General features: G+C 39.8%; 1 protein-coding gene across 1 annotated transcript in view; it reads left to right on the forward strand.

Moving 5' to 3' along the window:
- Nucleotides 1-21,701, forward strand: part of LOC126248535 (hemicentin-1-like) — an 838,517-nt gene that overhangs the window by 735,795 nt on the left and 81,021 nt on the right. Inside the window, exons 49-51 of the mRNA XM_049949594.1 lie at nucleotides 2,419-2,579; nucleotides 3,558-3,689; nucleotides 17,417-17,539. Coding sequence (XP_049805551.1) covers nucleotides 2,419-2,579; nucleotides 3,558-3,689; nucleotides 17,417-17,539 — 416 coding nt within the window. The remainder of the gene's footprint in view (nucleotides 1-2,418; nucleotides 2,580-3,557; nucleotides 3,690-17,416; nucleotides 17,540-21,701) is intronic.

Below are 21,701 nucleotides of genomic sequence, written 5' to 3' on the forward strand. Positions count from 1 at the left end.
TACAATAGCAGAATTTCATGGAAGCATAAAGACACTATTTTGAAAAATGAGCAGAGTTAAAAGTATAAGGGCAACGTAATAAAGCTGTGCAGTTTTCTAATCAAGTTGACAGCCTTCAACTAGCAGAAACCTTGAAGATGCCAAAAAGAAAAGTGACAGTGGATATCTGGCCCAAAGGACTGTGGAAACATTTCTGAAGGCCAACATCCAATTCCATAAACTGGAAAATGAAGATTTTCTGCAGTAGATGAACAATTTCCATGAAGGTGAGTAGTGTTTTGTTAACAGTAAAAATATAGTTTGATCTTCATTCTATGAGAAGATGGAACTTAATATTTAATAAAGTAATATATTTTGCCCTACTATAGTATCAATTTATATTTTAAAAAATCAGGTTACTAATAGTATAATTATTCTTTCTAGGTGCTGGCAGCGCCCCATGTGTAAAAACAACGAGAGAGACTATTGCACCTTCAGAATGACAAAAAAATGTTGTAATGGAGCAGCTAACAAGAAAAGATATTGTTATATTATCTGACAAGACAACTGAGAGAAGAAGCCATTGTATTTTTCTGTGTTGTTGAGAAATATGGAAGTGTGGAATGAACAGAAACTTCTAGTTGTAATCATACAAGTTCTCGGGACAGCAACATCAACGCGATGTGTTCATGCAATTTTGAAGCCTCTTCAAAATATAATATACAGTATGATAATGTGAAAGCAGTTGTGATTGACAGTACAAGATTTGTGGAGAAATGTACTGACTCTTTGAAAGCAATCATAGGTTATCATTTAAACCATGTTTAGCGCAGGGCACATAAACTGAATCTGATTGTGAACGTTTCTTGAAGGAACATAGTAAGTTGAACACTATGACATGCAGTTTGAAGGCTGAATGCTTGATTACCGTGAAGAACAAACATTTATATTTGCAGTTTATGAAGGAAAAGGATAGAGATGCTAAGGTTTTGCTCTTCCAGTTTTAACACACTGGAACTCATTTCTGTCCACTGCCACTAATGTGGCAGAATATTTTGTAGAAATTATTGAATTCTTCTGTTGTGATAACATGGAGGAGCTGTCTAATGCAGGCACTGTGTATGTCAATTCTCTGTTTGATGACAGAGTGAACTGGATTCGTGTGGAGGCCACATTTATTGAAGAACATGCCAGTAACTTAATTAATATGATTGTCTGCTTAGAGACTTTGAGATATCCCACCTCACACAAATTTTGAATAAAAGCTGAAATAGCTTGAAGAATATTTCAGTGTCATGGGCAAAGGAATTTTTGCTTATGAAACAATATTTTAAAGAAGAGAAAGAGGCAAGTGTTTCATTCAGAAGTTATGGAGGAAATGAAGCACACTGGGTTGCATCTTCAGACAATGTTTTCAACTCTCATGGCCACATATCTAAACAAATCACTTTTCAGAGCCTTAGATTCATGTTTTAACCTAAGGACAATAAGCTTGAATCCCATTAGTGTAGACATGGTAAGGATCTTACAGTCTCTGACAGGAGCGTCAGGTCTCAGTAGTGTGGATACTCTGAAGGGGTACAAATCTGTTCAGAATTTTACAAAAAATCAAAGGCCCACACAGTCACGAAATTATGACAGAGAAAAACATCTGCAGGCAACAAGAATTGATAAGCAGCAGTTAGTAGTTGTGTCACTGAAAGCTATTGAGATCCCATATTTCAATGCAGACAGTGATAGACTGTTTCCTAACTATGGAGAAGTGTTGACAGATTTATGGCACAGTCTCTCTGAAGATAACATAGAAATCATGATAATGCAATTATTTGAAAAACTGTCAGCAGTGTTTGGCTGAAAACCCACTTGCCTTAAAGTGTTATTTTTTTAAATTATCAAGTATAACATAAATGTTTTCACTTTTTTCTTCTCAAGTCAATGTAATGTGAGTATGTGTAATGTGTTTGTTGTAATAAATATAATGTAAATGCTACATATAATTTCATTTTCAACATAACGGATGGAAATAAATGACTAGAAAGAGAAAAAGCTGGCAATAAATGACACCAAAAAATAACACTTAAATCTGCAATAAATAATGCAAAAACTAGCCATAAAATAGAACATTTTTTCCTGTTGCTAACTGTTGATTATTATTGCTGGATCATAAGATGACCTGGATACAACACTCATTAATTCGTTAGTAAATTTCAGTCTTTTTGTGCACCTGTTGTATGTTACTGTTCTGATAATAAAATATATAATGATGATAATGTGTAACTTGATGGGTCATATCTTTAACAAGAAAGAAAATGTAGCTACATTACCGAAAACTGTTATGATTTCAATGTTTAGCAGTTTTTAGATGAAGAAAATCCATGAAATAAAGGCAGGGTATTGCCCATTTATTTACAGAAAGTGCTCTTTTCAACTCATTTTCAGATATTTGGTTGAAAAACTATCAACTGATGACATTGGTATCCAGTATGATGCAAAGTCTCGTGAAATAAAGTATAGAATGTCCACTGCTATTCGGAAAAAATACAATAACAATATGTGCCCAGAGGGATTTGTTCATGATGATAAGCATTCACACTGCAGAGGTACTGTATTATTTTCAAACTTAAGAAGTAGGCCTACATTTTAACAAGTGCATTTTACATATGTTTTCTAAACAAAACACTTCATTTATTCTATAAATACCAACATTAATAAATCTAAGCCTTATTTTCTAATTACTCATGATCCAGTAAATATTTGCTTTTTATACAATGGGCATTCTACATATTTTTATCTTTTAACATAGTGCATTCTCACAGCTATTTCGACAATAACATTTTATGTTGTGAAAAAGTGGCTGTATTGTACCTTCTGTTCTTCATTATAATTTACCTACTCTACAATTTTTTTTTATCTTATATTCAGAGAAATTCAAATGCCTCAACGTGTGACCTCTGAAAAATAACATAAATTCAAACACTAAGTTATAATGTTCAACATCTTGCTTGTTTGTCCATGTGCTGACTTGTTTTTCCTATGCATGATGAATAGTTGTCTTTATCACACTGTTCTCAATATGGTTATTTTATAGAAATCATCATTTTCAAATGCCTGTAAGTTGTTAATATCCCAACTTGTATTGGAGGATAATATATTTTGAAGCTTCTGTTCCACTGTGCATGATTCCCTTCCCATTTTGGTATAAAACAGAGTTTTTATGGAAACTGCATTTATGTATTGCAACATGGCTGTAGAATTTAATCTATCTTTATGGTTTTTCCAAACACCTCTCATCAATGCCAAAGTAGTTTATTTACTAATGCAATTTATAATGTAGTTTGCATCCCTATCTGCCTGAAGTAGAACTGTGACTGTGAAGATCTTTGCATCAATGAGACGTTAAACTGAATAAATGAAAAATGTTAATTAACCATTAAATAATCCAGTGTGCTTGACAGCAGTTCTGTGTGTTTATAATTTTTGATTTTGGCTCCATTGCTGAGATAGACATTTATATGCATATTATTTGTGTTCTTGTATATTAGTATATTCTCAGAAATTACCTATCTCTTTTATCGCAGATATTGATGAGTGCTCGGAAAGGCAGTTAAATCGCTGTCACCTTACACAGATATGTGAGAATCTATTTGGGACATATCGCTGTTATTGTAGAGCTGGATATAAGTCTAATGGTATTGGGAAGCGCTGTGTGGGTAATTATTATTATTTCATCAGTTTTCTTAATTAATTGACTGATTTTAAAACCAGAATCAAAAAAAATTATCATTAGATCAAGCTTGATGTTTTTGGAAACATGAAAGTGTTTGTAGACTGTTTAGTTTCATGATGATACTTTTATTGATTAATGCCTTGTAGTATATAAACAGTTTATAAATAACAATAAAACATATTTTGATGTCTTGCATAAATGATCCAAGAAATTGTGCATATAGTACTAAAGGTTATCAATTAGACTTAATTTCATTTTACTCTTCAGTCTTCAGTAACAAGATAGAACATTTAAATTCAATATACAAGGGGCATTCAATAAGTAATGCAACACATCATTTTTTCCTTGGCCAGTTTCAATTGAAAAAATACAGAATTTATTGTGGGACGTTGTGGAATATTCCCATTTCAGCCCCTGTAGTTTCATGAAGTACCGATAGGTGATGGCACTATACGTGGTCTTCAAAATGGCATCTGTAACAGGTGCATTGCAAGCCAAGAGCTATGACTGAGTTTCTTTTGCCAGAAAACCAGAGCATCACAGATATCCATAGGCACTTGCAGAAAGCATGGTGAGGCGTTGTGCGAGGTGTGTGTCATCAACATAACAAGGTTGCACAAACCTGTCTCATCTCCTGTCTGATCTCGGCTGCACACAGCTGCAACTCCTGCAGTGTTGGAACATGTGGACACTCTCATTTGAGGCGACTGATGTATCACAATCAAACACTTAGCTGCTCCGCTGAACATCCCTTTTGGTAGTGCTAACACACTAGTCCACCAGTAGGGGTACTCAAACGTGTGTACCTGATGGGTTCATCACCACCTAATAGAAGATCTAAAAGAGCAACCAAGGACAATCTGTGCTGAATTTCTTGTGCATTAGGGGATTAACATGGTCATTTTTTGTCAAACATCATCACAGGCTATGAAACATGGGTTCATCACTTCGAACTAGAAAAAAAAAAAAATCCACAGAGTGCCACTACACCACCTCTGCTCTGAAGAAAAAGTTCAAAGCTGCACCCTCGGTCAGTAAAGTCGTGGTGACAGTCTTTGTGGACTCTGGTGGGGCTATTCTGTTCAATGTTCTCCCTTGTGGTGCAACAATCTACTCATAAGTGTATTCTGTTACCCTCAGGATATTGAAGAAATGACTTCATTGTGTTCATCACTCCAAAAATGCTAAGAATTTCTCCTTCTCCATGACAGTGCGAGGCCTGACACAAGTCTGTGCACCCAAGAGGAGATCATAAAACTTCATTGGATAGTTCTTTCTCATCCACCCTACAACTCGGATCTCACACCTTCTGACTTTCCATCTTTTTGGTCCAATAAAGGATGCACTCCACCGGAAGCAGTACATGGATGCAGGAGAGGTTATTGATGAAGCAAGACATTGACTCTGACACTGACCAGTAGAGTGGTACCATGCGGGAATACAGTCCCTTCTAGTAAAGTGGCATAAGACCATCATATTGAATGCAGATTATGTTGAAAAATAGGGTTTTGTAGCCAAAGAGTGGCAATAATGTGGGGTACTGGAATCCTGAATAGAACCAACATGCTTTCAGAAAAAAAGTCTTGCATTACTCACTGAACACCCCTTGTATTAAGCAATTTTGTGAGTATGGCACATAAACCTTTATTATACAAAGTGGTGCTGTGACTTCTGCATCTACAACTACTTATATAATCTGAAAGCCACTGTACGGTGTGTGTCAGAGGGTGCCCTGTACCACTACTAGTCATTTCCTTTCCTGTTCCACTCACCCTCTTAATGGAGGATCATTCTGGTATTGTGTTCATAAGTGTTGACAAATTTATACAGTTCAAAAGACTTCTCTTGATCTATAAAAATTATAGAGTCTGGACCTTCATTTCTTTAAATAACTTTTTACTGTCATATATTGTCTATCTAAGTGGACCACTTTAAGTGACTATCAAGAGTTATACCTAGTAATTTAAATGAGCTTTGTGTGTAGATTAACTTTTCTTCCATGATACTTTGACACTTTAAATACTGAATGTGTTATTGAGAGACATTGACCAAGAATGTTGTTCTCCTAGCTGTTGTCAGCTTTCCAGACCTTGGAAATTCTTATTCAAGTAGCTTCCCAGTTGACCCCGAGATGGCTGAGTGCACCCAATTCCAGGCATCGCACTGTGGAAAAATCCCTGGCCATAGTAGGAATTTTCCTTGTTTGTTTAATTGTGTGAGATTGGAACCATAAATTTTATCATTTCTACTAACCATTAATGGTACCACCTAATTATATCAAACACAAATACATATTAGATATGGTGTCAACAGTATGCAGCTAATTCACATGTTTCTTTGGTGGCATCAATTGCCACATCCTGCGGAGAACATGTAATTGAGCACAATTTACAGAAAAGACCCAGATCTTTCACATGTTAGACTTCATCACTGACAGCTCAGCTATGGAAGCAGACCCTGGAAGCATAATAGGACCACTGATCTTGCTAGTAAGCCAACGGCCTTGCCGCAGTGGTAGCTCCGGCTTCTGTCAGTTCACCAAAGTTAAGCACTGTTGGGATTGGCTAGCACTTGGAAGGATGACCACCCGAGCTGATGAGCACTGTTGGCAAGCGAGGTGCACTCAGCCCTAGTGAGGCAAACTGTGGAGCTACTTGGTGGAGAATTCGCAGCTCTGGTCTCGTAAACTGACAAACAGCCGGGAGATTGATGTGCTGACCACATGCCACTCGATATCCACATCCAGTGACACCTGTGGGCTCAGGATGACACAATGGCCATTCGGTACCATTGAGCCTTTGTGGCCTGTTCAGGCAGAGTTTAGTTAGTTTTAGTAGATATTGTTAAGGTGCATAAATCGTTTATGAGATAAGGTCAACTGTATAAACTGTATCAGTTTGTTCACTGATGATGCAACTGGAAAATATTGTAATCAGACAGTCATAAGGAAATGAAGGAAAAATTTGGACAAAATTTTTGTGAGGTGTAATAATGGCAGTCCTCTTTAAGTGACAATAAATGGATGTAATGCTCCTAACAAAGGGATGGAATGTGATAGTATCCAGTTACAAGATTAGTGGTGAACATCTTGAGCCTGTCACATCAGTTAAGTGTAATATGTAAATATAATAGTAAGAAGTGGTATGAAATGGAACAAACACATGCCAGTTGTATAGAAGGCAAATTGAAGACATAGATTTGTTGAAAGGATGCTGGGAAATTAAGGGCAGTTGTAAAGGAAGTAATATACATCACAGTAGTGTTCACAATTCTGGAGTATTGTTCTAGTGTTAGCAGTTCTTATCACATATACTTTGCAGCACATATCAAACAAACTCAGAGATAATCTGCTAGGATCCTGTTGGTGTAACCTATGTGAAGGTCTAAAATAGATGTTTAGTGAATGTAAATAGGAATATTTGGAAGAAAGGCTAAATTTTTCTCGTGAAATATTGGTGGGTAAATATTGAGATCCAGTATCTTGGCAGAGAGTGTGACAGTTCTATTGTTACTTAGCAGATGCTGTTGGAAGGCTAGGTACATTAGAGGGTATGATGTGGAGTGTTGGAAGAATGTTTGTGGACTAGGTTTGGAGGGAGGTGCCTTTACTTAATAACCTAAACAAGTTCATCACAGTGGAAGAGGGTTATAGCTCATTACTGCAAATGAGTCCCTTGAAGGAGTACTGGGGTTTTCTTATGTGGAAGGGATGGATCTCATGAAAGTGGAGGCATTGTTGATAGTTGGTTGCTTTGATTAATATCTACAATGATATTTGTGGGAACATCAGACAACATCCAAGGAGGTGGCTCACCGACCAGAAGATGAAGTGAAATGTAGTGGAGGACTATCATGTTTGGATTAGTGAGGACAGAGTATCTTGACCATAGCTTCAAACCTTAAAAATGGCACTCAGGAATATTGTACAGGTTTTGAGTGACTAGGAAGGGAGTCTTATTGATGAATCATGAAATTCATATAGTTTTGTTAGTGGTCTCCCTGTACTACAGCCCCATGCACAAAAGCATGGAGAGTAGAACAACAGTGATCTTAGGCTACTACTGACTGCACTGAAATTGAGTTTATTGTGTGGTCTCATTCCCTATGATTCTAGTAAGGTTAACAGGTACCCTTAAGAAGTAGTAGGAGACACTTTACTAGTTCCTTATTAGACACAATTTCTTAAGCCTCTACCGACCCAAATGTTCTGTGTCTTTTGTGCTCCAGAGCTTCTCACTGGAAGATTGGACGTGGCATGGTTTCATCCTCACCTCATACTCTTCGCTTAGGGGCTTCTTCCTTTATACCCATTATGTGTAGGTGTTTCTTTAAAGTTCACATGGCCAGTTGTGAGTCCTATGATGAGTTTAATCTGTTTCCTATTCAGGATGATACAACTTCTCTTGAAACACGGCTTCAGCATCATTAGTTTGCAATGTTTTTGTTTTTGGACCATAGTCCAATATTCTACATGCTGGTCCCTGATCCAGCTACACAGTTTTCATTTTACCATTGCCTTAGTCATAGTTAGGACAGGTTTTGGTCCAATAAATGGAGTTGTTGCACCTGTCCTGGCCAGTCTGTCAGCTTGTTCACTGCCACTAATTTTGTGAGTTACCAGGCTTTACCTGCTGCTTTCCCCTAGTCTCCTAACTTTGTGGCATTCTGCAATGATCTTTGATATCATTGGAGGGGCTGATATAGAATTCACAGCTTCTTGGCTCTCTGAATAAATGTAGATGCTATGATCCTTGTAACCCCTATGCAAATTCTCCTCAGTGCACACTCTGATAGCACTATTGCGGGGCGTTGATGGCTGAACCCGGGACTCCAGATGGCCAAGTTGAAGCCGGGCCGCACCGTGCCGCTTTTCGTCAGGGGGCCAAGCAAGTTCAATAGTGTCAAGGGGCAGTGCAGAGTGATACAGCGGTATTCAGAAGTATTCCTTTCTTCAGCTAGTTTACAGAAGTGTTATGTTGGCATGCCGCCCGTGCGCTGTTCTGTGAGTCCGGCCATCTTGGTTCTCCTGGACTGCCAACACCGCTGCTGTGGTCGTCAAGACCACCTGACAGTGGAAGTCAGCTGTGTTCACCTGGTCGCCGCCTGCCGGGGTGTAGCAACTGGCACCGCTTTACTGCCCGCAATTCCAGAGACTATTACAGTCCCTGGTCCCCTTCGCCCTCCACCCAGTTTGGCCTGCTCTGTCTGACCATGGGACGAAGGTGGTTGTACTGGTCACCCGTGGCCCTCAGCTGCTGCTGCTCCCAGGACAGGACTGGACTCAAACCCGCGCCCTCCTGGGTGCTGTGCCGCAACTTGCCGCTAGTGGTGCTTGCCTGGTACACCAGATGGGAAGCAAACATGGCCTGTCCTGGACCGCTGCTGACCGCTGTCACTGCCCTCCTTCAGGCAGGCCATGCAGTCTCCAAGTACCCGGCTGCCATTCCATCCCACCCCGGTGTTGTGTACCCATAGGCGGAATACAGCCTGAACAAGTACATGGAAATAAAGTACAGATTTACATAGAATATTTACAACATCACTGCCAGACTGGCCCCTACAAGCGTAGACCAGCACAGGTCTCACCCGACTCTCGACTGACCTGGCACACACCTCAAGCTAAATCTACTCCGTCTTCAGGCCACGAGTGGCCTACTGGGACCATCCAACTGTCACATCATCCTCAGTGGAGGATGCGGATAGGAGGGGTGTGGGGTCAGCACACCACTCTCCCAGTCGTTATGATGGTATTCTTGACCGAAGCCGCTACTATGCAGTCGATTAGCCCCTCAATTGGCATCACGAGGCTGAGTGCACCCCGAAAAGTGGCAACAGCGCATGGTGGCCAGGATGGTCACCCATCCAAGTGCCGACCATGCCCGACAGCGCTTAACTTGGTGATCTCACAGGAACCTGTGTAGCCACTGCGGCAAGGCCATTGCCCAAGCTAAATCTGTCTGACTATTTGTATTGCTTTTCCCCTCTCTTCTGATGTAGTGTCAGGGAGAGACAGAAACTATGGCAGGGGTAAATTCTCATATGTCAGCCATTTACACGTCGCACTCCTGGCTCTGGCCTAGTGCCCCCACCTCATACATTGCAATAACTTCAAGCAACGCTGCAGTTCCCTGCCTCACTGTTACTTCACACCAAACACATTGTGCGAGCAATAACGCCATTGCAGCTCCGCCCCCCTGTTTACTCTGCCTGGCCTACTGGCTGCAGACTATTACTACAACAGTTTCTTGGGATTAACTCATAGACCTTGTTTTCTGCACCAGTTTTCCACAATGTCTAGTGCACATTGCCCTAACAGTACTAGAAAACTTGCCAACTATTACTGTGACTACATCGTCTGCATATCTTTGGCAGAAGTATCCTCTAGTATTTAACTCTTCAATAAGTTTACTCTCCACTAGGTTCCACAGCATTGGGGACATAGCACTCCTTGTGGGCACCCCCTGGTGATATTGATCACCATTTTCCTATTCATCATAGTGACTTGTACCTTATACTTAGCACGGTCTTAATCCACCTGCATATGGTGGTCTCAGTGCCGTGTTCTTCTGCAGCTCTAACCATGGATTCATAGTTTGTATTGTTAAAAGCCCCCAGGAACCTCAGTTAACCTCTTCTCCCCAACATACACATTAACCAGATTTGTAATGTCTTAGAAAGGTAGGAGGACAGACTGATCACTTTCATATCCTTGGCCTTGGCATGATTAGTTCTCCTTGGCTTTGGAATGAAAAGAACCCTCACTGTCCTCCAAGCACTAGGAGTGATTCCTGCTGCTAGGCTGATCCTAAACAGACTAAATAGGAATCTAATTAAATATATCCTGTTGTTACAGTAAAAGTGGAAGTATATCATCTGGGCATGGTGTCTTGAATGATAGAAATTGTCACACTGCCCATTGGATTTTTTTAAATCAACACAGTCTCTTGCAAATTCCCAGTATTACGTTACATTACCTGTAAAATAGTCTCTCATAGGAACGAACTTCTGGTCTTTGTTATCTGTCAGAGTGCATTGAGCAATATAATTCTTGAGGAGGATGTGCAGTGTCTCACCCACTGTTCTTGAGTATTCACTATCCTCCTTCCTTAAAGTACCTCCTGGATTAGTTGGCTTTCTAATGAAGATCTTATGAAGTCTAACATAAATAGCTTACAACAGTCTCTTGATATTTTGCCATAGTCCTTTCTTCCTTTCATGGTTGAACAGTCTGTTTACCTACTTCCTTTGCTCTTCCAGCTTGTTGTTCCATCAAGGTACCTTCCTATTTGTGCACTTCTTGATGGCTGGGCAGTTTCCTAAATGCAAGGTCGTATTGGCAGATGTCACTGTGTCTCCCATTTCCTCAAAATCTACAGGGTTCCTTATTGAAATTCTGACTTCAGATAAGTGTGACTTTATGTCTTTGTTATATCAGTCCCAGTCTCTTGTTGTAGGATTCCTGTGGGTCATGATCTGTTTAATGCCTGTTTCAACTGCAAACCTAATATACTTGTGGTCAGGTAAGGATTACTCCACTACCACATGCCACTGTTTGATGTAAGTACCCAGAAAGCTATTTCATAACATCTTCTCTTCTTCTCTTCCTGAAAGTAGGTTTGCTACCCCTATTCAAGATATCTAGACTATTTTCTAGTAGTAGTTTGAGTAGGTGCTCAGCTCTGATGTTGGTGTTGCTGCTTCCCCACAATGGGTTGCAGTCATTGGCATCACAACCAACCAGTAGTTATTCATTTTACTGTGAACAGCTATCTACCAGCCTCCTCCCTTCCTGGAAAGGATTAGTTCCACCCTCGTAGAGAAGGTAGGCTGAGGCCAATATGATTTCCATCGTGCTTCCTTCCTCACACTGTTTTATCCTGATGGTCATTAAGTCCCTGGAGCAGAAGCCTGCCATTAGCATGAATCTACATCTACATCTACATGGATACTCTGCAAATCACATTTAAGTGCCTGGCAGAGGGTTCATCGAGCCACCTTCACAATTCTCTATTATTCCAATCTCGTATAGTGCACGGAAAGAACTAACACCTACATCTATCTGTACAAGCTCTGATTTCCCTCATTTTATCGTTGTGATTGTTTCTCCCTATGGAGTTCGATGTCAACAAAATATTTTTGCATTGAGTGGAGAGAGTTAGTGAATGGAATTTCGTGTGAAGATTCCGTCGCAATGAAAAATGCCTTTCTTTTAATGATGTCCAGCCCCAATTCCTGTATCATTTCTGTGACACTCTCTCCCATATTTCGCAAAAATAAAAAATGTGCTGCCCTTCTTTGAACTTTTTCGATATACTCCATCAGTCCTATCTGGTAAGGATCCCACACCGTGCAGCAGCATTCTAAACGAGGACAGACAAGTGTAGTGTAGGCAGTCTCCTTAGTAGATCTGTTACATTTTCTAAGTGTCCTGCCAATAAAACACAGTCTTTGGTTAGCCTTCCCCACAACATTTTCTATGTGTTCCTTCCAATTTAAGTTGTTCGTAATTGTGACACATAGGTATTTAGTTGAATTTATGGGTTTTAGATTAGACTGATTTATCGTATAACCGAAGTTCAACGAATTCCTTTTAGCACTCATATGGATGACCTCACACTTTTAGTTGTTTAGGGTCAACTGCCAATTTTCGCACCATTCTGATATCTTTTCTAAATTGTTTTGCAATTTGTTTTGATCTTCTGATGACTTTAATAGTCAATAAACCACGGCAGTTGCTCAGATTGTCTCCCAAATCATTTATATAGACAAGGAACAGCAAAGGGCTTATAACACTACCTTGGGGAACACCAGAAATATCTTCTGTTTTACTTGATGACTTTCTGTCAATTACTACAAACTGTGACCTCTCTGACAGGAAATCACAAATCCAGTCACTTAACTGAGACGATATTCCATAAGCACGCAATTTCACTACGAGCCGCTTGTGTGGTACAGTGTCAAAACCATTTCAGAAATCCAGAAATACGGAACTGATCTGAAATCCCTTGTCAATAGCACTCGACACTACATGTGAATAAAGGGCTGGTTGTGTTTCATAGGAACGATGTTTTCTAAACCCTTGTTGACTGTGTGTCAATAGACAGTTTTCTTCAAGGTAATTCATAATGTTTGAACACAATATATGTTCCAAAATCCTGCTGCATATCAATGTTAATGATATGGGCTACCTTTCTTGAATATTGGTGTGACCTGTGCAACTTTCCAGTCTTTGGGTACGGATCTTTCGTTGAGAGAACGGTTGTATATGATTGTTAAGTATCAAGATAATGCATCAGCATACTCCAAAAGGAACCTAATTGGTATACAATCTATACCAGAAGACTTGCTTTTATTAAGTGATTTAAGTTGCTTCACTACTCCGAGGATATTTACTTCTACATTACTCGTGTTGGCAGCTGTTCTCGATTCGAATTCTGGAATATTTACTTTGTCTTCTTTTGTGAAGGCATTTTGAAGGCTGTGTTTAGTAACCCTGCTTTGGCAGCACTGTCTTTGATAGTATCTCCATTGCTATCACACAGAGAAGGCATTGATTGTTTCTTGTCGCTAACATACTTCACATACGAACAGAATCTCTTTGGATTTTCTGCCAGGTTTCGAGACAAAGTTTTGTTGTGAAAACTGTTATAAGCATCTCACATTGAAGTCCATGCTAAATTTCGAGCTTCTGTAATAGATCACCAGTCTTGGGGATTTTTCGTCTGTTTAAATTTGGCATGTTTGTTTCGTTGTTTCTGCAGCAGTGTTCTAACCTGTTTTGTGTACTAAGGAGGATCATCTCCATTGTTTGTTAATTTATTTGGTATAAATCTCTCAATTGCTGCCAATACTATTTCTTTGAATTCAAGCCACATCTGGTCTACACTTATATTATTAATTTGGAATGAGTGGAGATTGTCTCTCAGGAAGGTGTCAAGTGGTTCCCTCTCTCTCTCTCTCTCTCTCTCTCTCTCTCTCTCTCTCTCTCTCTCTCTTTTTAATAGGTATATTTTTCGCTTATTTTTGGAGGATTTGGGGATTACAATATTCAATCTCACTACGACAACCCTGTATCAGTTTGGATCCTCGTTATTAACTCAGTATTATTTGTTGCTGAGAGGTCAAGTGTGTTTCCACAACCGTTTACTATTCGTGTGGGCTCATGAACTAACTGCTTGAAATAATTTTCAGAGAATGTGTTTAGCAAAATTTTGGATGATATTTTATGTGTACCTCCAGAATTAAACATGTATTTTCGCCAACATATTGAGGGTAAATTAAAGTCACCACCAACTATTATCGTATAAGTCAGGTACATGTTTGAAATCAAACTCAAGTCATCTTTGAACCTTTCAGCTACTGTACAATCTGAATTGGGAGGTCAGTAAAAGGATCCTGTTATAATTTTATTCTGGTTTCAAACAATGACCTCTGCCCACACTAACTCACAGGAAGTATCTACTTCAATTTCTCGACAAGTTTAACTACTTCTAACAGCAACAAACATGCCACCACCAACCGTGTTTAGCGTATCCTTTCGGAACACCGTTAGGTTCTTCGCAAAGATTTCAGCTGAGCTTATATCTGGCTTTAGCCAGCTTTCAGTGCCTATGACGATTTGAGCATGAGTGCTTTCTATTAGCTCTTGAAGCTATGGTACTTTCCCAACACAGCTATGACAATTTAAAAGTGTTATACCAATTGTTCCTGTACCTACATTCTTCCTGTGTTCATCCTGCAGTCTTTGTGAGTGAAGCCCTTCTTGTGTTTTCCCGAGACCCTCCAACATAAAAAAAACTGCCCAGTCCATGCCACACAGCCCCTGCTACCCATGTGGCAGCCCCCTGCATAGAGTGGACACCTGACCTATTCAGCGGAACCCGAAACCCAACCACCCTTTGGCATAAGTCAAGGAATCTGCAGCCTACTTGGCAGCCGACCATCTGAGCCTCTGACTCAGACCCTCCACTCAGCTTTGTACCAGAGGTCCGCAATCGGTCCTGTCAACTATGCTGCAAATGGTCAGCTCTGCTTTCATCTTGCAAGCAAGATTGGTAGCTTTTACCACTTCTGCTAGCTGCTTGATACCAGAGAGAATATCTTCTGATCCAAAGTGACACACATCATTGGTACCTACGTGAGCAACCACCTGCTGCTCTTCATGGCATATGGGAGGACCCTTTCCAAATCTGGAATGACTCCTCCCGGTATGGAGTGCATGTTGGTTTTCTGTCCCTTCTTGTCAGCCAAGTCCATAAGGGTCCACTTAACGTGCCTAACGTTGGAGCTCCCAACTACCAATAATCCCACCCTCTGTGACTGCCCGAACCTTGCAGGCTGATTGGTTTCCTCTGAAACAGGACAGGCGATAGCATCTGGCTCAGTGGCAGTGTCAGCCACAGACAGCACCTGAAACCTGTTTGTCAGACAAACTGGGGAGGTCTTATGTGTGGCCATCTGGGAAGTCTTTCACCGCCTGCTTTGCCCCGAGGTGACCTCCCACTCGACCACAGGTGAGGGGTCAACCTCAGTGCTAGTAGTAACTGGGTTGGCCACCGGTGAGGACTGATTGGAGGACTTGGACATGCTGGACATCTGTTGGATCCCCACGGCTGGCCCACAACAGTGATGCCCATCCACTGCAGCCTCAAGCTGTGTAACCAAAGCCATCACAGCCTGAAGCTGAGAGCGAAGTGTCACCAACTTGATTCACATTCGCACACAACAATCGCAGTCTCCATCCATACTAAAGACTGTGGAAAACTAAACTATGCAGATAAACAGACTATCAGCACATGCTGTACAACTCTACTGTACACCTTGACGAAAACACAGAAACTGTGTCTAATAATACGCAGATATCGAAAAACCTAACTACCAAAGCAATCAACTCAGGTGAAACTAAATAATTCAACCCTGATTATGTCACAAAATCAGTTTACTTCCCAACACAAATGAAAATGCGAGAACTGTGGCTATTAGATATTAAATTTACACGCAGAAACTAAACTATTAAAGCACACAGATGATATAATAAAATTCACTCGTGGAACTTCTAATGCCAGGAATTTTTTGCTGACTTCTACTGCAAGGATTTGACCATCCGGCATAACCTTTCAGTTGATTACCCTCAAATACTCTGTCAAGACCCTTTTGTTCTGCATCTTTATTTTCTCGAACAGTCTTTGGAGCAGTATGCTTAAGAAGTTTTGGTGCCCAAATTGATACCTTTCCACTCTTAAAGAGCTCAGCCAGTGTCTTGACCAGCAGCTTGTCCTCCTTCCATGAAAAGATCGTAGGCACAATCTGCTTAAACCACTACACTGTTCCCACCCTTCCACAGACAAACATAAGAGCACCTTTGTCCAGATAGATCCTCCTGAAACTGGATCCTGGACTTGTGTCACCCCTAGTCTTCTAAAAGAGAGCCATGTGAACAAGTTATATCTGCTGCAAGTCATGTTAGCCAATGGATGTCCATGTTGGATAACTGCCATCCTGAAAACTGATGCTGTAGTACTTTATCTTGAGAAGTGGGAGTATAAGACTCCTCCCTTGTTCTCTTGTTCCCTGTTTTAGAGGTAGAGGGAGTCTTATTACCCTCTTCACCATGAGACAGTCTTTTTCTAAAGATCTTATGTTCAAGACCTTTTTGTTCAAATTTGCATCATATAACAGTGCCAGTAAAGATGCCCATATAAAGTTATTACACAATTTCAACCATTCTTCAGAATTTCCCACAAATGTATGTCCCTTTAACAATATATGATTCATATGTTTGTGATATGTGAATCTTTTGAATCTAACTTGTGGATATCTAGCATAAAAAAGTGTGAGGAAAGATAAGTTAAACATGTCTCACAATAGATTATGTTTGTAATAAATATAATGGAATATGTAGCAGTGTTGTCCATTCACCCACAAGTAGTACAAATGCTAAATTTAATTCAGGAGGAAGAAACATAAATCTATATGGTCATCAGCACAACTTTGAGAATCATACTGATACTATTACAGAGTATTTGTAGTCTTTTATATTTCAGTGCTCAATTTATGAAGTGTGGCAGTTTTACAGAATTGATGTTTACCTATACCCATTCTGATGTTTTCAGTTATTGCTACATACAGCCATTGTTATGATATATCATAGTTCTACAGAATTGTTTTTACCCCTATCCATTCCCATGTTTTAAACCCTACTGCATACAATATCTGAATTGGATATATGGTACGGAATGCTATTGAAGGTGGCATATTATCAACTCCCCTTGAGCCTTTGGGAAAATTTTGAATGATGTGCCAATTGATTGGGATTGCCAGGGATCAATGAAACCTCAACCTTGACCAGAGAGAAACAGACCAGGCAAGGTCTACAATATGATGAAAAATCAAGCCAACAAGCTTCACTAGAAAATAGTGAACTACCCTATAAAAATACCTATAAATTTTTGCTTTCTAATAAAAAAGTTATCAATTACTCTCATATATAATTTGTGATTGTAAAAACTGTATTTGACTGAGAGTAGATTTTATTGAAACGTGTAGAGAACTGCATACACTTATTCTGTAATGTAATTATTTTATTGAAATTTTATAACAAACTGTTCATTAGTTGCAAGCAACAGTAGCAATTAATGAGTCATTCATGCTCCAGTTTCTATGTGTTATGCTATGCGACAATACAAATTTTATTCTATTGTATGTTTTCAGACATTAATGAATGCCTTGTTGATCCATCTGTATGTTCTCACCACTGCCAAAATGTGAAAGGGAGCTTCAGGTGTCTTTGCCCACCAGGCTATAATCTCATGGAAGACCGAAGAACTTGCACAGGTATAATTCTATTATTGTTGGATGTATCTGTGAATAATTTATGATTTATGCATTAACACCTATCATTTATTTCTTTTCTTGAACGTGATTTTTTAGCTTACTTGTCAAGCATTATAACTTTGACATGTGAAACATGTCTGCTGATTACTGCACAATCAGTAATCTGCCACTCAACTGTAAACTAGATCTGCAAGAGTACTCTCTACTGTTTGAGCCACACTTTTTGTAAAAAAAAAATAAGTCTAAAGAAACATTAAAAAGGTTAAAAAAAGGTGAAAATGCAAATACGTAAAGTGTAATATATTGTGCATGCATTTGAAAGGAAGCATCTCAGAACTTTTAAACTTCTACAAGAAGTTCTCATAAGTGACATGAGAGAATTAAAAATAACACAACAATTAAAAGTGAGCATTGCAACAAAAAATACATTGTCCACTAACAAAACATCTGAAAATGCTTGTTGCAAAATGAAACATATTTTGTGTCAATCATGGGCAAAGTCAGTTTCAACCTTAATAACATGCAACAGAGAATTATGTTTGACAAAATTTCAAATAAGGCTCAGTTAAAAGAAGGTACAATAATTCAACAAACCACAAGTTCATGACAAACGTAGTCTCCATTCACATGCATGGTGAACCATAACAAAAATGTAATGTCAAATACAGAAAAGTAAAACTAATCTTTTCAATGGAACCTGGAAGAAGAAAGTGATATTTTTTGGGTGACAACGATGTTTGAGATGTCATTCAAGAAACAAAATAAAAAAAAAAAAGCACTCCATCCTCAGGCCACGAGTGGCCTACCGGGACCATCCGACCGCCGTGTCATCCTCAGTGGAGGATGCAGATAGGAGGGGCGTGGGGTCAACACACCGCTCTCCCGGTCGTTATGATGGTATTCTTGACCGAAGCCGATACTATTCGGTCAAGTAGCTCCTCAATTGACATCACAAGGCTGAGTGCACCCCGAAAAATGGCAACAGCGCGTGGCGGCTGGATGGTCACCCATCCAAGTGCCGGCCACGCCCGACAGCCCTTAACCCTAGGTGATCTCAGGGGAACCGGTGTATCCACTGCAGCAAGGCCGTTGCCAAGAAACAAAATACATGAAAAGTTAAATGGCCATTTTATGTTATTTAAAACCAGGAGATTGCAGAAATACAAGTTCTTCTTGAAATAATTGTCACTTCTAATAAACTAACAAATAAAACCTTCCTTGTGATCTATGGTGGCTCCAATGATGTTGCATAGAACAAAGGTTTGAATGCTGTTAATACCCTGACTGCAACTATAAAACACTTAAAGCTTACAGTATGACAACCCTCTGCCATTATGTGTGAATGGTGCATTAAGTGCTGCAAGCATGCAGAAGTTTTCATCAGCTTTGCAAATTAGCACATGGTTGAAGAAAATATTTAATAGATAATACTATGAAAGCCATGGACTGCATCTTAGCTATATTAATTTGTAGTATTATTAAATGTGTGAGAAACCTTATCCAGTTCAAACAAATGTTTTTGCACAGATAGCTCACTATAAATACTTCAACCTTTAGTAACTGCACTCATGTACAGGGGTAGGACAAAAATACGGGAACACCACAAGAACTGCATGCACAAACATAAATGCAGTGCTAGTCATGCCTGTTGGTTGTACTGTTGTGTTTGACCATGAACACCACCTGTGGAATGTCCTCAATAAGTCGCAAGTCTCAGTCAAGGTCAGAACAGTGTTCTATGTAGTTGTGAGTACATTATGTCAAAGGTAAGTGAATTCAAACATGGGTAAATTGTTGGTACTCATATGGTGGGTGCTTCCACAACCAAGGTAGCCAAAGTCTTTGGTGTTTCAAGAAGCACTGTATCTAAGATTTATTCCACATACTGGAAAGCGGAAAAACATCATCCTTGAAGTCACAACAAAGATGGTAGAGTGTGTTGGGTGATCATGACAGACACTCATTGAAGAGGATCATGATGAACAATAAGAGACGACAGCTGCAAAAGTCACTACAGAACTGAATGTCACATTCACGAAACCTGTCAGCAGGAAAATGACGTGAAGGGAGCTCTAGAACTGGGAATTGCAGGGCCAGCTGGAATATGAATACCACACATCAGTGATGCAAATGCCTGTAACATGGAGCTAAAGCCATAAAACCTGGGCTATGGAACAGTAGAAGAAAGTGGTTCAGTCAGGTGAGTCTTGTTCCACACTGTTTCCAGCTTCTACTGAGTTTGTGTCTCAAGAAACATGGTGGGAGTTCAATGATGATTTGGGCAACCATATTGTGGTATTCCATGGGCCCCATGCTCACATTCCAACCAAGGATTATGTGACCATTTTGGCTCACCAGGTCTATCCCATGGTAAATGGTTCATCCCACTATGGTGATGCTGTCTTCTGAGAAGACGAGGCCCCTGCTCACACAGCTCGCATTGTCCAGGAGTGATTTTGTGTGGATGAGGATGAATTGTCACTCCTCCCCTGGCCACAACAGTCACCAGATCTTCATACTATTGAGCCTTTTTAGTCTACTTTGTAGAGAAGGGCTCATGATCGATATCCAGCTCCATCATCATTCCAATAACTCGCCACTATTTTGCAGGAAGAATTCTATATGAATCCCTTGAAAACAATACAGGACATGTATTTATGAGACAACTGGAAGGTGTTGTGAATGCCAACAGGTGTCCTACACCATAATAGGTGTGGTGATGTGTTGTTTTTGTGGTGCGTCCATATTATTGTCCACCTGTTGTATAAAGACCCATGGAAAAACTCATTAGTCAAATAACAGAATAAAGTCTCAGATCATTGAGTAGTTATTATTTTTGGACAAAATAATATCAATTATTCTGAAAAGCAGAAACTGGCAAATTTTCCATCATAATATTACAGACTTGAGTAGTAAGCTAAATGACAGTACAGTTGATGTTACGGTGGTAATTGGTTTCCTGACTGGAATTATTACCTGATTCCATGCTAGATATGCATTCAGTTATGCTCATTCTGACTTCGTTCAAGAAAAATGAGTAGTCACAAACTTACCTTTATTCTAGAATGTCTTAAAAACATTAAAACTGCATAGTTTTCACTTGGAAGTTCACAATCTACAAGGTACACTTCCTATAATAGTAGAGTTGGTTGCCAGAAATAAAAAGGGTGGAGATCAGTTTAAGTGATTTTCACGATTTATTCAAGCATTGGATTCCACATGTAACTCAGTGTGATAAACATTTTACCGTGAGCATCAATACTGTGCAACACTGTGACATTAAGTGAACTTTAAAAAAATGTATCTGCTTTCTATAAGGGGTGATCAGAAAGTTCTCATTTCAGGGCACTGGTGCAGCATATATGCAATGTGGATTGACTCTGATGCAGGTATATAAGTACCAACATGTAGGCAAAGGATTAGGGTGGCATTCATGACTTTTCGATGTGCATGCGATAAATGCAGAAACATGAACTTTGGCGATGTTATTAGCAAATGTGTCCAAACAAGACCAACATGGTGCTATTCTTTTATTGGTTGATGAAGGACAAAAACTGGTGGACATCCACTGAAGAATGAAGAATGTGTATAGGTCAGCACGTCTGTCAAAAACCACCATTATGGAATGGTGTTCCAAGGGGTGCTGCTGCTTCAGGGTAACACGTGTTCCCCATATCGCAAATGTCGTGATGCAGAAGTTACACCAAATCAAGTGGGAGACACTTAAGCACACAACCTATAGTCCTGATCTCTCGCCAAGTGATTATCAAGTCTTCAGTCCCTTAAAAAAGACCTTGATGAGTTGATAATTCCTGTCAGACATGGACATGCCATGTTTTACCAATTGAGTTTCGTCAACCTGGTGTGTCAGTCAGAAGATTGCCTCAAATGGCTCTAAGCACTATGGGACTTAACATCTGAGGTCATCAGTCCCCTAGAAATGGTTCAAATGGCTCTGAGCACTATGGGACTCAACTGCTGAGGTCATTAGTCCCCTAGAACTTAGAACTAGTTAAACCTAACTAACCTAAGGACATCACGAACATCCATGCCCGAGGCAGGATTCGAACCTGCGACCATAGCGGTCTTGCGGTTCCAGACTGCAGCGCCTTTAACCGCACGGCCACTTCGGCCGGCTCAGTCCCCTAGACTTAGAACTACT

The sequence above is a fragment of the Schistocerca nitens genome, chromosome 3 (assembly GCF_023898315.1).
Source record: "Schistocerca nitens isolate TAMUIC-IGC-003100 chromosome 3, iqSchNite1.1, whole genome shotgun sequence".
NCBI classification, from domain to species: Eukaryota; Metazoa; Arthropoda; class Insecta; order Orthoptera; family Acrididae; genus Schistocerca; species Schistocerca nitens.